Source organism: Oncorhynchus clarkii, chromosome 10, assembly GCF_045791955.1.
Source record: "Oncorhynchus clarkii lewisi isolate Uvic-CL-2024 chromosome 10, UVic_Ocla_1.0, whole genome shotgun sequence".
Taxonomy (NCBI): domain Eukaryota; kingdom Metazoa; phylum Chordata; class Actinopteri; order Salmoniformes; family Salmonidae; genus Oncorhynchus; species Oncorhynchus clarkii.
In genome coordinates, this window is record NC_092156.1 from 16,826,340 (window position 1) to 16,846,054 (window position 19,715).

Here is a 19,715-nt window from a genome sequence, read left to right on the forward strand (position 1 = left end):
TTTTCAAATTCATGTCAATCCAATCAGGTTTATTTTTGGACAGCATTATTTCAGGCCCAAGTGTTTTGGCGTTGTTCAATCATGGCGGAATTGAAGGTCTTTGGAACTGAGGTGGATCCTTAGTAAAGAAAAACATATTTTTCATATTTTGGTGTGTGCAACTTCCGTTGGATTAATATGTAATAATGTACTGATCCTTTCAATCAGGACTGTCATAACGACGTTGCAACACTGCATGGTAAGTTGGCTGAAGGAACGCTACCAGCTAGCTAAATAGCTAGCTATCAAACGTCGTTAGCTTACTCCCAGGGGGATGCTTGCACAACTTGAAATGCTTGATAGTATCTAGAACTATGCAAACAGTTTATCTTAGTGTTAGATATTATACAAATATTTATTTATTTGCTGTAATGTTGTATTTTGAGTGTCATGCAACTCTCAATTTAGTAGTTAACGCGTTACCTCGCTAATGTTGTTGTGTAGGCTAACGCTGGTTTTGCAAACCAGAGTAAGTCATTTGGCACCCGTAGGCTTCTTCTAGCTATCTAGTGTCACTGTTTAGCCACCCAACTGAATGCGTTTTCTTCCTATGTCAATGATATTAGGACGGTAGAATAGAAGGAGTATACTCTTACTGAAAGGATGTCAACAGGTACCAACCAATGATATGTATTAGGGGGGCGCTATTTTGAAGCTACCTGGCAGCCATTCTGGTACGATAATCTCTTTTCACGCCACTTCCATTCCAGGTTCGGATAATTTATGCAGCAGGCTAGGAGACCGGGGTTAGGAAAAGGGTTAGTGCTCTCCTAACCTGCTACGAAAATCGCTTCTTAAAAGTGTGTCCCATTTGGTGCTCCTCTGTTGGGGGAAAAAAACATAATAATTAGACGAGGTACGATCATGAATATCCTACCAACGGGACATCAAAAACTGTAATATCCTATGTTTCACGGAATCGTGGCTGAATGGCGACATGTGTATGTATATACGCTGCACTGGCAAGATAGAACAGCACACTCCGGTAAGACGAGGGGGGCGGTCTTTGCATATTTGTAAACAACAGCCAGTGCACGAAATCTAAGGGAGTTTCTAGATTTTGCTCGCCTGAAGTAGAGTATATTGTGATAAATTGCAGGCCACACTACCTGCCTAGAGAGTTCTCAGCTATACTTTTCGTGGCTGTTTATTTACCACCACAGACAGATGCTGGCACTAAGACCGCACTCAGTCAGCTGTATAAGGAAATAAGCAAACCAGAAACCACTCACCCAGAGGCGGCGCTCCTAGAGGCCGGAGACTTTAATGCAGGTAAACTTAAATCAGTTCTACCTAATTCCTATCAACATGTTAAATATGCAACCAGAGGGGAAAAAATTCTAGATCACCTGTACTCCACACACACGTACAAAGCTCTCCATTTGGTAAATCCGGCTCAACTCTATCCTCCTGATTCCTGCTTACAAGCAAAAATTAAAGCAGGAAGCACCAATGACTCGGTCTATAAAAAAGTGGTCAGATGAAGCAGATGCTAAACTACAGGACTGTTTTGCTATCACAGACTGGAACATGTTCCGGGATTCTTCCGATGGCATTGAGGAGTACACCACAGTCACAGACCAGGATGCCTTGCTCCCAGGCAGACTAAATAACTAACTAAATAACTACATAAATAACTTTTTTGCCCGCTTTGAGGACAATACAGTGCCACTGACATGGCCCGCAACCAAAACATGCGGACTCTCCTTCACTGCAGCCGAGGTGAGTAAAACATTTAAACGTGTTAACCCTCGCAAGGCTGCAGGCACAGACGGCATCCCCAGCCGCGCCTTCAGAGCATGCGCAGACCAGCTGGCTGGTGTGTTTACGGACATATTCAATCAATCCCTATCCCAGTCTGCTGTTCCCACATGCTTCAAGAGGGCCACCATTGTTCCTGTTCCCAAGAAAGCTAAGGTAACTGAGCTAAACGACTACCGCCCCGTGGCACTCACTTCTGTCATCATGAAGTGCTTTGAGAGACTAGTCAAGGACCATATCACCTCCACCCTACCTGACACCCTAGACCCACTCCAATTTGCTTACCGCCCAAATAGGTCCACAGACGATGCAATCTCAACCACACTGCACACTGCCCTAACCCATCTGGACAAGAGGAATACCTATGTGAGAATGCTGTTCATCGACTACAGCTCAGCATTTAACACCATAGTACTCTCCAAACTCGTCATCAAGCTCGAGACCCTGGGTCTCGACCCCGCCCTGTGCAACTGGGTACTGGACTTCCTGACAGGCCGTCCCCAGGTGGTGAGGGTAGGTAACAACATCTCCACCCCGCTGATCCTCAACACTGGGGCCCCACAAGGGTGCGTTCTGAGCCCTCTCCTGTACTCCCTGTTCACCCACGACTGCGTGGCCACGCACGCCTCCAACTCAATCATCAAGTTTGCGGACGACACAACAGTGGTAGGCTTGATTACCAACAACGACGAGACGGCCTACAGGGAGGAGGTGAGGGCCCTCGGAGTGTGGTGTCAGGAAAATAACCTCACACTCAACGTCAACAAAACTAAGGAGATGATTGTGGACTTGAGGGAACACCCCCCTATCCACATCAATGGAACAGTAGTGGAGAGGGTAGTAAGTTTTAAGTTCCTCGGCGTACACATCACAGACAAACTGAATTGGTCCACCCACACAGACAGCATCGTGAAGAAGGCGCAGCAGCGCCTCTTCAACCTCAGGACAAGCCGAATTTCTTCAGCCTCACCAAAAGCACTCACAAACTTCTACAGATGCACAATCGAGAGCATCCTGTCGGGCTGTATCACCGCCTGGTACGGCAACTGCTCCGCCCACAACCGTAAGGCTCTCCAGAGGGTAGTGAGGTCTGCACAACTCATCACCGGGGGCAAACTACCTGCCCTCCAGGACACCTACACCACCCGATGTCACAGGAAGGCCATAAAGATCATCAAGGACAACAACCACCCGAGCCACTGCCTGTTCACCCCGCTATCATCCAGAAGGCGAGGTCAGTACAGATGCATCAAAGCTGAGTCCGAGAGACTGAAAAACAGGCCATCAGACTGTTAAACAGCCACCACTAACATTGAGTGGCTGCTGCCAACACACTGACTCAACTCCAGCCACTTTAATAATGGGAATTGATGGGAAATGATGTAAAATATATCACTAGCCACTTTAAACAATGCTACCTAATATAATGTTTACATACCCTACATTATTCATCTCATATGTATACGTATATACTGTACTCTATATCATCTACTGCATCTTTATGTAATACATGTATCACTAGCCACTTTAACTATGCCACTTTGTTTACATACTCATCTCATATGTATATACTGTACTCAATACCATCTACTGTATCTTGCCTATGCCGCTCTGTACCATCACTCATTCATATATCTTTATGTACATATTCTTTATCCCCTTACACTTGTGTCTATAAGGTAGTAGTTTTGGAATTGTTAGTTAGATTACTCGTTGGTTATTACTGCATTGTCGGAACTAGAAGCACAAGCATTTCGCTACACTCGCATTAACATCTGCTAACCATGTGTATGTGACAAATAAGATTTGATTTGATCAGGGGCGGCAGGGTAGCCTAGTGGTTAGAGCGTTGGACTAGTAGCGAGTTCAAACCCCCGAGCTGACAAGGTACAAATCTGTCGTTCTGCCCCTGAACAGGCAGTTAACCCACTGTTCCTAGGCCGTCATTGAAAATAAGAATTTGTTCTTAACTGACTTGCCTGGTTAAATAAAGGTAAAATAAAAATTAAGTCACTGGTTCTATCAATAAGTGCATTGAGGACGTCGTCCCCACAGTGACTGTACGTACATACCCCAACCAGAAGCCATGGATAATAGGCAACATTCGCACTGAGATAAAGGGTAGAGCTGCCGCTTTCAAGGTGCGGGACTCTAACCTGGAAACTTACAAGAAACCCTGCAATGCCCTGCGACGAACCATCAAACAGGCAAAGCATCAATACAGGGCTAAGATTGAATCATACTACACCGACTTCCGACCCGTAGCCATGAAGGGATTTGAAAGTCTGGTAATGACTCACATCAACACCATTATCCCAGAAACCCTAGACCCACTCCAATTTGCATACTGCCCAAACAGATCCACAGATGATGCAATCTCTAATGCACTCCACACTGCCCTTTCCCACCTGGATAAAAGGAACACCTATGTGGGAATGCTATTCATTGACTACAGCTCAGCGTTCAACACCATAGTACCCTCAAAGCTCATCACTAAGCTAAGGATCCTGGGACTAAACACTCTGCAACTGGATCCTGGACTTCCTAACGGTCTTCTCCCAGGTGGTGAGGGTAGGTAGCAACACATCTGCCACGCTGATCCTCAACACAGGGGCCCCCCAAGGGTGCTTGCTCAGTCCCCTCCTGTACTCCCTGTTTACCACGACTGCATGGCCAGGAACGACTCCAACACCATCATTAAGTTTGCAGATGACACACAATGTGATCACCGACAACGACGAGACAGCCTATAGGGAGGAGGTCAGAAACCTGGCCGGGTGGTGCCAGAATAACAACCTATCCCTCAACGTAACCAAGACTAAGGAGATGATTGTGGACTACAGGAAAAGGAGGACCGAGCACGCCCCCATTCTCAACGACAAGGCTGTAGTGGAGCAGGTTGAGAGCTTCAAGTTCCATGGTGTCCACATCACCAACCAATTAGAATGGTCCAAACACACCAAGACAGCCGTGAAGAGGGCACAACAAAGCCTATTCCCCCTCAGGAAACTTAAAAAGATTTGGCATGTGTCCTGAGATCCTCAAAAGGTTCTACAGCTGCAACATCGAGAGCAACCTGACTGGTTGCATCACTGCCTGTTACTGCAATTGCTCGGCCTCTGACCGCAAGGCACTACAGAGGGTGGTGCGTACGGCCCAGTACATCACTGGGGCTAAGCTGCCTGCCATCCAGGACCTCTACACCAGGCGGTGTCAGAGGACGGCCCTAAAAATTGTCAGACCCCAGTCATAGACTGTTTTCTCTACTACCGCATGGCAAGCAGTACCTGAGTGCCAAGTCTAGGACAAAAAGGCTTCTCAACAGTTTTTATCCCCAAGCCATAAGACTCCTGAACAGGTAATCAAATGGCTACCTGGACCATTTGCAATGTGTTCCTCCCCCAACCCTCTTTTACGCTGCTGCTACTCTCTGTTTATCATATGCATAGTCACTTTAGCTATACACTCGTACATATTACCTAATTTGGCCCGCCCAACCAGTGCTCCCGCACATTGCTAATCCAGGCTATCTGCGTTGTGTACCACCCGCCAATCCCTCTTTTATGCTACTGCTACTCTCTGTTTATCATATATGCATAGTCACTTTAGACATATGTACATACTACCTCAATCAGCCCGACTACCCGGTGTCTGTATGTAGCCTTCCCACTTTTATAGCCTCGCTACTGTTATTTTTCACTGTCTTTTTACTGTTGTTTTTATTTCTTTACTTACCTATTGTTCACCTAATACCATTTTTGCACTATTGGTTAGAGCCTTTAAGTAAGCATTTCGCTGTCAACACCTGTTGTATTTGGCGCACGTGACAAACTTTGATTTGAATAATAATAGTAATAATTTAAAAAAAATAAGATTTTGGAAGCTATAGAAATGCTTTTATTATTCATTCCTTTTTGACAAGTATATTCCATTATAGACACCTTAATTAATGCATAATTCAAAATTATGTTAACTGAGAACATAAAAATATACTCCTTAAAGCAATTTTTTTAGAGAATACTGTTACTGTCCCCACTCCAACAAATAAATACTTAAATACATGTAATTCTGTCCTTGAAACATTTGATTGAAGTACTGTAGAATTCCATTATGGAGGACTGCGCCTTAGGAGTACCAATATGGCTGACAGGTGGCTTCAAAGCCTCTCATTGGCCATTACATAAAATCCGTAATCCAGGTTTTATACACGTAATTGGTACCAACTCAGGGAATAAGCTTACTAATAACAATAGACCGGTGGCTTAGGTTAGTTAACTAGATTGTATCAATCCTAATTTGGAAGCTGCTGACAATGCTTGTTTATGGTTTAATAATATCCATATTCAGATATGGAACTTCTATTACTGACAACCATATTGCATTATCCAATTCTGATATATTATGACTTCTTGGTACACAGTGCTAGACCTTCTTCTACCATTACTTTGTACATGAAAGGTACCCTGACACTAAGAGTTGGAGAAACGTATTCATATTTCAAATAAAGTAATTGTAGTGCATGGATAATCTAGATGATTACATATTTGACATGTCCTCTCTTCTGCTCACTGTCAATGTAGTTGATGATTCAGCAGGAGAAACCGCAGCTGGCCTGCACCATGCCTGTGGTGTGGCCCACTCTCCTTGACTTGGGCAGGGATGAGTGTAAGAGAATCCTCCGTAAACTTGGTAAGTGCCTTTGAACTTATCCGGCCTCTCTGGCTTGCCTTATGCATGAAGTGATTTGTCACTTTCAAAGAACCCCAAATGTTACTGCTATTTCAGAGTGAAAGTTGTTTTTAATGATAAAACATATTGTTTCAACAGAGCTGGAGGCATATGCCGGTGTTATCAGTGCTTTGCGAGCCCAAGGCGACCTCACCAAGGATAAGAAGGATCTCCTTGGAGAACTCACTAAAGTCCTCAGGTAAACCAGCAAAGTCACTGTATATTTTTCTCATAGCTAGAGGAACCTATGAAATATTGGACCCTTTTCTTAATAAAAACAAACTTGGCTTGTGACTTAATTGCTCATACTTTCTTTGCTAATACTGTATGGTTGTCTCCCACAGCATTTCAACAGAGCGTCATCGTGCAGAGGTCCGTAGGGCAGTCAATGATGAGCGCCTTACCACCATTGCCTATCAGTAAGTCAAGTTACCCTCGTAAGGTGGTCAGTACTAAAACTACATGACCAACTACTAGTACACACTTCAGCCCCTCAATTTATCATATTTTTACCATGAGGAGTACACCACATCAGTCACTGACTTTATCAATAAGTGCATCGAGGACGTCGTCCCCACAGTGACTGTACGTACATACCCCAACCAGAAGCCATGGATTACAGGCAACATTCGCACTGAGCTAAAGATTATAGCTGCCGCTTTCAAGTTGCGGGACTCTAACCCGGAAGTTTACAAGAAATCCTGCTATTCCCTGCGACGAACCATCAAACAAGCAAAGCGTCAATACAGGGCTAAGATTGAATCATACTACACCGGCTCCGACGCTCGTCTTATGTGGCATCGCTTGCAAACTATTACAGACTACAAAGGGAAGCACAGCCGAGAGCTGCCCAGTGTCACGAGCCTACTAGACAAGCTAAATCACTTCTATGCTCGCTTCGAGGCAAGCAACACTGAGGCATGCATGAGCGCATCAGCTCTTCCGGACGACTGTGTGATCACGTTCTCCGTAGCTGACGTGAGCAAGACCTTTAAACAGGTCAACATACACGAGGCTGTGGGGCCAGACGGATTACCAGGACGTGTGCTCCGGGCATGTGCTGACCAACTGGCAGGTGTCTTCACTGAAATTTTCAACATGTCCCTGATTGAGTTTGTAATACCAACATGTTTCAAGCAGAACACCATAGTCCCTGTGCCCAAGAACACGAAGGCAGCCTGCCTAAATAACTACAGACCCGTAGCACTCAAGTCTGTAGTCATGAAGTGCTTTGAAAGGTTGGTAATGGCTCACATCAACACCATTATCCCAGAAACCCTAGACCCACTCCAATTTGCATACCGCCCAAACAAATCCACAGATGATGCAATCTCTATTTCACTCCACACTGCCCTTTCCCACCTGGACAAAAGGAACACTTATGTGAGAATGCTATTCATTGACTACAGCTCAGCTTTCAACACCATAGTACCCTGAAAGCTCATGACTAAGCTAAGGATCCTGGGACTAAACACCTCCCTCTGCAACTGGATCCTGGAATTCCTGACTGGCCACCCCCAGGTGGTGAGGGTAGGTAGCAACACATCTGCCACGCTGATCCTCAACACTAGAGCTCCCCAGGGGTGCTTGCTCAGTCCCCTCCTGTACTCCCTGTTTACCATGACTGCATGGCCAGGAACGACTCCAACACCATCAAGTTTGCAGATGACACACAACAGTGGTAGGCCTGATCACCGACAACGACGAGACAGCCTATAGGGAGGAGGTCAGAGACCTGGCCGGGTGGTGCCAGAATAACAACTTATCCCTCAACGTAACCAAGACTAAGGAGATGATTGTGGACTACAGGAAAAGGAGGACCGAGCACGCCCCCATTCCCCGTGTCCACATCACCAACAAAAACTAAAATGGTCCAAACACACCAAGACAGTCGTGAAGAGGGCACGACAAAGCCTATTCCCCCTCAGGAAACTAAAATGATTTGGCATGGGTCCTGAGATCCTCAAAAGGTTCTACAGCTGCAACATCGAGAGCATCACTGCCTGTTACGGCAATTGCTCAGCCTCTTACCGCAAGGCACTACAGAGGGTAGTGCGTACGGCCCAGTACATCACTGGGGCTAAGCTGCCTGCCATCCAGGACCTCTACACCAGGCGGTGTCAGAGGACGGCCCTAAAAATTGTCAGACCCCAGCCACCCCAGTCATAGGCTGTTCTCTCTACTACCTTATGGCAAGCGGTACCGGAGTGCCAAGTCTAGGACAAAAAGGCTTCTCAACAGTTTTTACTCCCAAACCATAAGATTCCTGAACAGGTTGTCAAATGGCTACCCAGACTATTTGCATTGTGTGTGTCCCCCAACCCATTTTTTTTTACGCTGCTGCTACTCTCTGTTTATCCTATATGCATAGTCACTTTAACTATACATTCATGTACATACTACCTCAATTGGGCCGACCGACCAGTGCTCCCGCACATTGGCTAACCGGGCTATCTGCATTGTGTCCGACCCGCCAACCCCTCTTTTATGCTACTGCTACTCTCTGTTTATCATATATGCATAGTCACTTTAACCATATGTACATACTACCTCAATCAGCCTGACTAACCAGTGACTGTATGTAGCCTCGCTACTGTATATAGCCTGTCTTTTTACTGTTGTTTTTATTTCTTTACTTACCTATTGTTCACCTAATACCTTTTTTTGCACTGTTGGTTAGAGCCTGTAAGTAAGCATTTCACTGTAAGGTCCACACCTGTTGTATTCGGCTCACGTGACAAATACAATTGTCATCAAACCAAAGTTTATTTGTCTTGTCAAGCATGTCAGGTCCCAACAGCTCCTCAGAGTGGTCCATCGAGGGGCGTCGGCTGGTCCCGCTGATGCCCAGACTGGTCCCCCAGACTGCCTTCACTGTGACCGCCAACGCAGTGGCCAGCGCCACAGCCAATCAGAACGCTTCGCTTCTGCTGCCTGCCGAAACAGGAAATAAAGAAGGTAAGATCAGACGGCTCAAGGTGGAAATTGCTCTTAACCACAGATCTAGGATCACATTACCTTGCTCCTAATCTTAGTCTGAGGGTTAATCCATTTGAATTCAATCACTTTTTGACAGCACCTCTTTCGATTTGAACTGAACCTTCCATATGTATTTGCCCATTTAAATTGACTTTTTGAACCTGAATACCAAAATTTTCAAGAGACGAAAGTGCTCAAACTTGACCTATTTTACATGCCTCCACCATACCATGAGACATACATGTATTCATCACTGGAAAAGATAAACTATTGAGATTTGATATCATTTCAAAGCTTACAAACAGGGTTGTCAAACTGTTTTATCATTTCTAGATTTGTTTAACTTAAATTTTTACCTTAAGTCAATTGTGTAAAATCAGACATTTCAAAATATTAGCATATGTTGTAGCTTAGACCCTATTTTACGTCATCTGGCCCTGTCAGTAGTTAGGAGTAACTTTCTACCTGCAACATCAACTGAAGAGGGAGGAAGACATTAAATGATGAATCACTTATGTCTTCTTATAGTGTATTTTTATATGAATTATGGTTGTTATTTGTTTGCAGTGGTTGTTTGCTACTCCTACACAAGCACCACGTCCACCAGTGCCACGGCGCCCAGTAGCAGTGCAGCAGCCATGGTGAAATCCCCCCGTCCGGCCAGCCCCGCCTCAAACATGGTGGTGCTGCCCAGCGGGAGCACCGTCTATGTGAAAAGTGAGTGTCAGAACAGAGATTTTATGTTTGTTTATTATTTTACTTTGGAAAGAAAAATAAGTGTTTATTTAAGAATTTTGCATTGGTTAAGGAGTCTCCGGTGCGACACTCACTAAACAGAACCTGAAGTCTGTCAATGTATTGCTGCATTCTTTGTCTCCGTCTGTATGTTTCTCTCGCTCCCCCAGGCGTGAGCTGCTCGGATGAGGATGAGAAGCCGCGTAAGCGGAGGCGGACTAACTCCTCAAGCTCCTCCCCTGTGGTGCTGAAGGAAGTGGCCAAGGTGACCCCGCCCATGTCCAAGACCATCACTGTGCCGGTGAGCGGCAGCCCCAAGATGAGCAACATCATGCAGAGCATCGCCAACTCCCTGCCACCGCACATGTCCCCCGTCAAGATCACCTTTACAAAGCCCACCACCCAGACCACTAACACCACCACGCAGAAGGTGAGCAGGACAGAACTGACCATTGTTCAGTATAAATCCTCTTGTTCTATAGGCAAAGAGTCAATATAGTGAGGTGTGAGCCAGATAATATAGGAATGTATGGATATGTTTGAATGATCGTAAGTGATTGCATACTGTTTGCAAACTCGATTGTAAGTGATTGTGTATAAGAACTTGATTGTAAGTGGCTGTGTAATTTACTGTATAATGTATGTTTTGTCAGGTGATCATTGTGACGACCTCTCCAAGCTCCAACTTCGTTCCCAACATCCTGTCCAAGTCTCACTCACACAACTACGCGGCGGCCATGTCCAAGTTGGTGTCCACCTCCATGCTGACCTCGGCCAACCAGAAGCAGACAGTGTTAATCCCGGCCAGCTCCAGTCCCTCCTCGGCCCCAAACACAGTCGCTGTGACCACCATGGTTTCTTCCAGCCCGTCTGTGGTCATGTCGACAATAGCGCAGGGTAGGTTTGAATGTCCCACTTCCTGCAGTGTTTTCAAATAGTTTGTTTACTCAGGAATTATTACCGGCCTTTGCCCAATTTAGACAAAGATTGTCTTGTTCTAGCAACTAAGACCTTTCATGTATACAACATTTTATTGAAACAGGAATTGTACTGAATTGTGTGTATCTGATTGGTCTTTGAAACTGACCACTATTGCTTGTCCTCTCCCTGTGCCAGGTGGCTCGTCGACGGGCATGAAAGTGGCCTCCGCCAGGCTCCCCTCTCCTAAGACCATGGTGGGCTCTCCAACCCAGATTCTGGCCCAGTTCCCCAAGCAGCACCAGCAGTCACCCAAGCAGCTGCAGCAGGGCTCCCCCATGGGGGCCGGCGTCATGGGCCAGGCCCAGTCCTCTACCACTCTCCCCGGCTCCAAACCCACCATCCAGATTAAGCAGGAGTCAGGTGAGTACAGGGCGTGATACCCAACTCTACTGGTGTTAGTACTCTGCCCTGAGTATGCAAGTGTACAGAAAGTCTTAATCATGTATTTAACTAATGATTTGTCTAATTGGACCTGTAGGTGTCAAAATCATCACCCAGCAGATGCAGCCCAGTAAGATCCTGCCCAAGCCCTCCTCTGTAGGCATGTCCAGCAGCAGTTCCTCCCCCATCATGGTTGTCAGTAGCAACGGGGCCATCATGACCACCAAGTTGGTGTCTCAGCCCACAGGTGTGCCTTCTCACATACTGCTTTTCGACTGTAACACAAGTGTTACACTAGTGTATACACACTGATGTTTTACTAGGTAAACAGTGTTTCCAAAGCTAGGGCTGACAGTGAGGACTTGTGAAGAACAAAATCAACAACCTCTGCATAATCAAAACAGTTGCTTTGTGAGGATGTCTTAACCATTGATGGTGTAAACCCATGTTCAGTTAGCCATTATGTAAATGCTGCCAGAAAAGCCCCAGTGGCTTTCTTGGTCCCAGGTTAGAGCAGGTCCACCGAGGCCATGGCCCAGTGAGTCCCAGGAGCCAGGCTGTGGGGGTGGAAACACAAAAGTCTGAGGCTGTTTGGTAAAATACCAAGGTAAATCCTCAGTGTAAATGCACCAACAGTAAACTCACAAAACAGACAACTGTCGTCCAAACATGTAAATAATACACAAGGACAGTAGATGTCTGCACTGGTTTGGATAATCTGTGTTTTAATCCATTATTCTATTTTACTTACTTAGTGTATTTCTTATTTCTCGTTGGCTTTTTTTTTTGTAATACATTGTTATAGATTTCTTGCATTGTTGGGTTTTGGGTTTGCAAGAAAGGCATTTCACTGTACTTGTGCATGTGACATGAAACTAGATATTGATATGAAGAAATACTTAGCAAAGCCCCGTCATTTTATTTTCTTTAAATTGAGGAAAAACATTGATTTTGTGCAGGCACCCAGGCCACATACTCAAGGCCCACTGTGAGTCCCTCCATTGGCGCCAGGATGGCGACGTCAACCAGTGGTGCCACCTACGTCAAGACCACCAGCGGCAGCATCATCACGGTGGTCCCCAAGTCTCTAGCCACACTAGGCGGCAAGATCATCAGCAGCAACATTGTGTCTGGTGAGTTTGAAAGTTCTGTAGTGTTACTAGGGTTTCGGGGGGGGGGTATTTACCAGTGATGTTTACATTTACCAGTTAACTACTGGAATTTTGGATACTTTAAAGGATTTTAAATAATTGACGTAACATGTAAAATATATATTGCTAATAATAAAATAAAAAATTAATGTGAAAAATAGAATCACAAAGCTGTCAAACATCCTCAGTATAACCTATCAACTTAGTGCTGTTGCTGTTTAATATGAAGGTTTCTGTCTGGATGAAATATGTTGTAAATACTTTGGGGCTGAACTAGTGGAAGTTGTGAAATAAGTCAATAGTTGGAAGCGTTGCAGAGTAAATTGCAGATTTCGTTCTTTTTTCTTTTTAACATTTTTTTACCCCATTTTCTCCCCAATTTCGTGGTATCCAATTGTTAGTAGTTACTATCTTGTCTCATCTCTACAACTCCCGTACGGGCTCTGGAGAGACGAAGAAACACAACCCAACCAAGCCGCACTGCTTCTTAACACAGCGCGCATCCAACCTGGAAGCCAGCCACACCAATGTGTCGGAGGAAACACCATGCACCTGGTTAGCGTGCACTGCGCCCGGCCCGCCACAGAAGTCGCTAGTGTGCGATGAGACAAGGATATCCCTACTGGCCAAACCCTCCCTAACCCAGACGACGCTATGCCAATTGTGCGTCGCCCCACGGACCTCCCGGTTACGGCCGGCTGCGACAGAGCCTGGGCGCGAACCCAGAGTCTCTGGTGCCCTAGACCACTGCGTCACCCGGGAGGCCAGATGATTTCATTCTTGATTCAATGTTCTTCTTTTGTTTTTATTATTAGGCTATTTTCTCCTAAACCATATTGTCCTTCTACTAGAAACTCATAGATGACATGGACACGGATATAAAAATGTATATGAATATATACAATGGTGTAAAGTACTAAAGTGTTTTTTTTGGGTGTCTGTACTTTACTATTTATATTTTTTTACTTTTACTAAACTACATTCCTAAAGAAAATAATGTACTTTTTACTCCAAACATTTTCCCTCACACACAAAAGTACTAATTCTATTTTGAATGATTAGCAGGACAGGAAAATGGTCCAATTCACACACTTCTCAAGAGAACATCCTGGTCATCCCTACTGCCTCTGATGTGGTGGACTAAATAAACACAAATGCTTCATTTGTAAATGATGCCTGAGTGTTGCAGTGTGCCCCTGGCTATTCATTCATTTATTTATTTTTAAGAAAATGGTGCCATCTGGTTTGCCTAATATAAGAATGTGAAATAATTTATACTTTTACTTTTCATACTTAAATGTAATTTCTATAATATACTTATTACTTTTGATACTTAAGTACAGTACCAGTCAATAGTTTAGACACCTATTAATTCCAGGGTTTTTCTTTATTTTTACTATTTTATATATTGTAGAATAATAGTTAAGACATCAAAACTATGAAATAACACATGTAATCATGTAGTAACCAAAAAAGTGTTAAACAAATCAAAATATATTTTTAGTTTCTTCAAAGTAGCCACCCTTTGCCCTGATGACACTTTAGCACACTCTTGACATTCTCTTAACCAGCTTCACGAGGAATGCTTTTCCAACAGTCTTGAAGGAGTTCCCACGTATGCTGAGCACTTGTTGGCTGCTTTTCCTTCACTCTGCGGTCCAAGTAATCCCAAACCATCTCAATTGGATTGAGATCGGGTGATTGTGGAGGCCAGGTCATCTGATGCAGCACTCCATCACGCTCCTTCTTGGTCAAATAGCCCTTACACAGCCTGGAGGTGTGTTTTCGGTCATTGTCCTGTTGAAAAACAAATGATAGTCCCACTAAGTGCAAACCAGATGGGATGGTGTAGCCGTGTTGGTTAAGTGTGACTTGAATTCTAAATAAATCAAAGACAGTGTCACCAGCAAAACACCCCCACACCACCACCTCCATGCTTCACAGTGGGAACCACACATGTGGAGATCATCCGTTCACCTACTCTGCATCTTACAAAGGCACTGCAGTTGGAACCAAAAATCGAATTTGGACTCATCAGACCAAAGGACTTCCACCGGTCAAATGTCTGTTGCTCGTGTTTCTTGACCCAAGCAAGTATCTTCTTCTTATTGGTGTCCTTTAGTAGTGGTTTCTTTGCAGCAATTCAACCATGAAGGCCTGACTCACGAAGTCTCCTCTGAACAGTTGATGCTGAGATGTCTGTTACTTGAACTCTGTGAAGCATTTATTTGGGCTGCAATTTCTGACTGATAACTCTAAAGAACTTATCCTCTGCAGCAGAGGTAACTCTGGGTCTTCCTTTCCTGTGGCGGTCATCATGAGAGCCAGTTTCACCATAGCGCTTGATGTTTTTTGCGACTGCACTTGAAGAAACTTTCAAAGTTCTTAATGTTCTGTATTGACTGAGCTTCATGTCTTAAATTAAAGTAATGATGGACTGTCCTTTTCTTTGCATATTTGAGCTGTTCTTGCCATTAATATGGACTTGGTCTTTTACCAAATAGCCCTATCTTCTGTATACCACCCCTACCTTGTCACAATTTCTTTAACCCTTTTTTGGGGGGTTTATGGCATGATTCCATGTGTTATTTCATAGTTTTGATGTCTTTACTATTATTCTTCAATGTAGAATAGTACAAATAAAAACAAACCCTTGAATGAATAGGTGTATCCAAATTTTTGACTGGTGTGTGTATGTATATACTCTGCTCCAAAAAATAAAGGGAACACTAAAATAACACATCCTAGATCTGAATGAATGAAATATTCTTATTAAATACTTTTTTCTTTACATAGTTGAATGTGCTGGCAACCAAATCACACAAATTATCAATGGAAATCAAATTTATCAACCCATGGAGGTCTGGATTTGGAGTCACACTCAAAATTAAAGTGGAGAACCACACTACAGGCTGATCCAACTGATGTAATGTCCTTAAAACAAGTCAAAATGAGGCTCAGTAGTGTGTGTGGCCTCCACGTGCCTCTATGACCTCCCTACAACGCCTGGGCATGCTCCTGATGCGGATGGTCTCCTGAGGGATCTCCTCCCAGACCTGGACTAAAGCATCCGCCAACTCCTGGACAGTCTGTGGTGCAATGGCGTTGGTGGAGCGAGATATGATGTCCCAGATGTGCTCAATTGGATTCATGTCTGGGGAACGGGCAGGCCTGTCCATAGCATCAATGCCTTCCTCTTGCAGGAACTGCTGACACACTCCAGCCACATGAGGTCTAGCATTGTCTTGCATTAGGAAGAACCCAGGGCCAACCGCACCAGCATATGGTCTCACAAGGGGTCTGAGGATCTCTTTTCGGTACCTAATGGCAGTCGGGCCTCCTCTGGCGAGCACATGGAGGGCTGTGCGGCCCCCCAAAGAAATGCCACCCCACACCATGACTGACCCACCGCCAAACCGGTCATGCTGGAGGATGTTGCAGGCAGCAGACCGTTTTCCACGGCGTCTCCAGACTCTGTCACGTCTGTCACATGTGCTCAGAGTGAACCTGCTTTCATCTGTGAAGAGCACAGGGCGCCAGTGGCGAATTTGCCAATCTTGGTGTTCTCTGGCAAATGCCAAACGTCCTGCACGGTGTTGGGCTTTAAGCACAATCCCCACCTGTGGATGTCGGGCCCTCATACCACCCTCATGGAGTCTGTTTCTGACCGTTTGAGCAGACACATGCACATTTGTGGCCTGCTGGAGGTCATTTTGCAGGGCTCTGGCAGTGCTCCTCCTGCTCCTCCTTGCACAAAGGCGGAGGTAGCGGCCCTGCTGGGTTGTTGCCCTCCTACGGCCTCCTCCAGGTCTCCTGATGTACTGGCCTGTCTCCTGGTAGCGCCTCCATGCTCTGGACACTACACTGACAGACAGAACCTTCTTGCCACAGCTCGCATTGATGTTCCATCCTGGATGAGCTGCACTACCTGAGCCACTTGTGTGAGTTGTAGACTCACACAAGTTCATGCTACCACTAGAGTGAAAGCACCGCCAGCATTCAAAAGTGACCAAAACATCAGCCAGGAACTGAGAAGTGGTCTGTGGGCACCACCTGCAGAACCACTCCTTTATTGGGGGGTGTCTTGCTAATTGCCTATAAATTCCACCTGTTGTCTATTCCATTTGCACAACAGCATGTGAAATGTATTGTCAATCAGTGTTGCTTCCTAAGTGGACAGTTTGATTTCACAGAAGTGTGATTGACTTGGAGTTACATTGTGTTGTTTAAGTGTTCCCTTTATTTTTTTGAGCAGTGTATATATCTCTCTCACACTCATGGCCATAGGTTTGTGGACATGTGCTCGTCGAACATCTCATTCTAAAATCTTTGGCATTAAATGGAGTTGCCCCCCCCCCCCCCCCTTTGCTGCTATAACAGCCTCTACTCTTCTGGGAAAGCGTTCCACTAGAACATGACTGCAGCGACTTGCTTTCATTCAGGCATGAGCATTACTGAGGTCGGGCATTTCGGCCTGGCTTGAGGTCGGCGTTCCAATTCATCCCAGAGGGGTTGAGGTTAGGGCTCTGCAGGCCAATAAAGTGCTACCACACCAATCTAAATTGTCATGCTGAAATAGGAAAGGGCCTTCTCCAAACTGTTGCTACAAAGTTGGAAGCACAGAATCGTCTAGAATTTCATTGTATGCTGTAGTTTTAAGATTTCCCTTCACTGGAACGAACAGGTCTAGCCCGTTGCTTGAAAACAGCCCCAGACCATTATTCATCCTCGCTTTCGGGCAGGTAGCGTTCTCTTGGCATACCTCAAACCCAGATTAGTTTGTTGCAGTGCCAGATGGTGAAGTGTGATTCATCACTCCAGAGAACGCCTTTCCACTGATCCAGAGTCCAATGGAGGCAAACTTTACACCACTCTGGCCGATGCTTGGCATTGCACATGGTGATCTTAGGCTTGTGTGCGGCTGCTCGGCCATGGAAAACCATTTTGTCAAGCTCCTGACAATCAGTTATTGTGCTGATGTTGCTTCTAGAGGCAGTTTGGAACTCGGTAGTGAGTGTTGCAACCGAGGACAGACTATTTTTACGCACTACTCTCTTCAGCACTTAGCGGTCCCATTCTGTGAGCTTGTGTGGCCTGCCACTTCACGGCTGAGCCGTTGTTTCTCCTAGATGTTTCCACTTCACAGTAACAGCACTTACAGTTGACCGGTGCAGCTCTAGCACGGCAGAAATTTGACAAAATTAATTTGTTGGAAAGCTGGCATCCAATGATGGGGCCACGTTGAAAGTCACTGAGCTAATTCAGTACGGGCCATTTTACTGCCGCTGTTTGTCTATGGCAATTGCATGGCTGTGTGGCTGAAATAGCAGAATCCACTAATGGGTGAAGGGGTGTCCACATACTTTTGGCTATGTAGTTACTCCAGTATACATTTACTAAAGTTTACATAGATTAGCAAAATTACCAAACTTTTGCAACCCTAATGTTACCAATTTTGACTGAACATCTAGTTGTCCAATTATAGTGACTTCTAAAGGTTTGCCAAAACACAACATTTGATGTTCTTTACCCCTCCATTGCAGGTACAACAACTAAGATAACTACCATTCCTATGACGTCCAAGCCCAATGTTATTGTGGTGCAAAAGACCACTGGCAAAGCAACGACCATCCAGGGCCTGCCTGGCAAGAATGTGGTCACCACACTGTTGAATGCAGGGGTCAGTTCAACATGATTGTTATTATAAATGAAACCATTTTAATTAAGACATTTTTTTATGTTAAATAAAATCTAAGTAATTATTTCAGAAGTGTTCAAATGTATTGACCCCAAAACTTATTTTTAAGTTTTTTTGATAGTTCTAGTTTAGCCTTTCTGTCTGATCAGTCTATTGCGTTCAGCTCCATATTATGCATTTACATGTTAATGTTTTCAGTTGTCATTTAGCAGACGCTCTTAATTCATAGTGACTTACAATTAGTACATTAATCTTAAACTCTGGTCAAAAGTAGTGCACTATATAGGGAATAGGGTGCCATTGGTTACAGAACCAAAATATGAATGCCTCTGTGCCATAGGGCGAAAAGACCCTGCAGGGTGTGCCGGGGTCCAAGCCAGCCATCATCACAGCCTCCAGACCCATCACCAAGATGATCGTGACCCAGCCGAAAGGCATGGGCTCAGGGGTGCAGCCCAACACCACCACCAAGATCATCCCCACCAAAATAGTGTACGGCCAGCAGGGCAAGACCCAGGTCAGTAACAGTCCAACGCTGTCTATGTAGGGTGAAGTTGCCCCTAGACGTTGGCTCTTGGGTCAGTTTTGCCTTTACCCCTCTAATGCTTAGGTTTGGGGAAGCTGATCCGAGAGCTGTCTGTACTCTGGGGAAACTTCACCCTGGAGCGTCTCAGCCACTCAACGAGTAGTGTGAACGAGATCATTTCGTACTAAAAGCTCTTTGTCTTGGATACAGTTCTTTCGGAAAATATTCAGACGCCTTGACTTTTTCCACATTTTGTTATGTAACAGCCTTAACTTAAAATGGATTTAAAAAAAATAAGAATTCCTTGTCAATCTACATGCAATACCACATAATGAAAAAGCAAAAACAGGTTTTTAGACATTTTTGCAAATGTATACATTGGAGTCCACCTGTGGTAAATTCAATCAAGTTGTAGAAACACATCAAGCATGAGCAATGGATACAAGATGCACCTGAGCTCAATTTCGAGTCTCATAGCAAAGGGTCTGAATATGTATGTACCTAAAGGTGTTTCTGTTTTTATTTAGCACATTTGCTAAAATCTCTCAACCTGTTTTCGTGGCCTCCGGAGTGGCGCAGTCGTCAGTTGAACGGTGTTTCCTCCGACACATTAGTGCGTCTGGTTTCCAGGTTAAGCGAGCAGGTGTTAAGAGGTAGCGCGGCTTGGCAGGCCATATTTCGGAGGATGCATGACTCGACCTTCGCCTCTCTCTCTCTCTCGAGCCCGTTGGGGGAG

The 19,715-nt window shown here is 45.0% G+C and overlaps 1 protein-coding gene across 4 annotated transcripts in view; it reads left to right on the top strand.

Moving 5' to 3' along the window:
- Nucleotides 1-19,715, top strand: part of LOC139418070 (EMSY transcriptional repressor, BRCA2 interacting) — a 31,769-nt gene that overhangs the window by 693 nt on the left and 11,361 nt on the right. For 2 of the 4 annotated variants that reach the window (XM_071167235.1, XM_071167234.1), the window contains exons 2-14: nt 208-238; nt 6,381-6,489; nt 6,628-6,727; nt 6,873-6,947; nt 9,311-9,486; nt 10,075-10,224; nt 10,413-10,672; nt 10,896-11,139; nt 11,359-11,583; nt 11,702-11,851; nt 12,564-12,737; nt 18,299-18,435; nt 18,794-18,970. In XM_071167235.1, coding sequence (XP_071023336.1) covers nt 236-238; nt 6,381-6,489; nt 6,628-6,727; nt 6,873-6,947; nt 9,311-9,486; nt 10,075-10,224; nt 10,413-10,672; nt 10,896-11,139; nt 11,359-11,583; nt 11,702-11,851; nt 12,564-12,737; nt 18,299-18,435; nt 18,794-18,970 — 1,980 coding nt within the window. In that variant the 5' untranslated portion in view covers nt 208-235. Of the gene's footprint in view, nt 1-58; nt 112-207; nt 239-1,202; nt 1,312-6,380; nt 6,490-6,627; nt 6,728-6,872; nt 6,948-9,310; nt 9,487-10,074; nt 10,225-10,412; nt 10,673-10,895; nt 11,140-11,358; nt 11,584-11,701; nt 11,852-12,563; nt 12,738-18,298; nt 18,436-18,793; nt 18,971-19,715 lie in introns of those variants that run through there. The other 2 variants (XM_071167233.1, XM_071167236.1) reach the window with 2 other exon arrangements.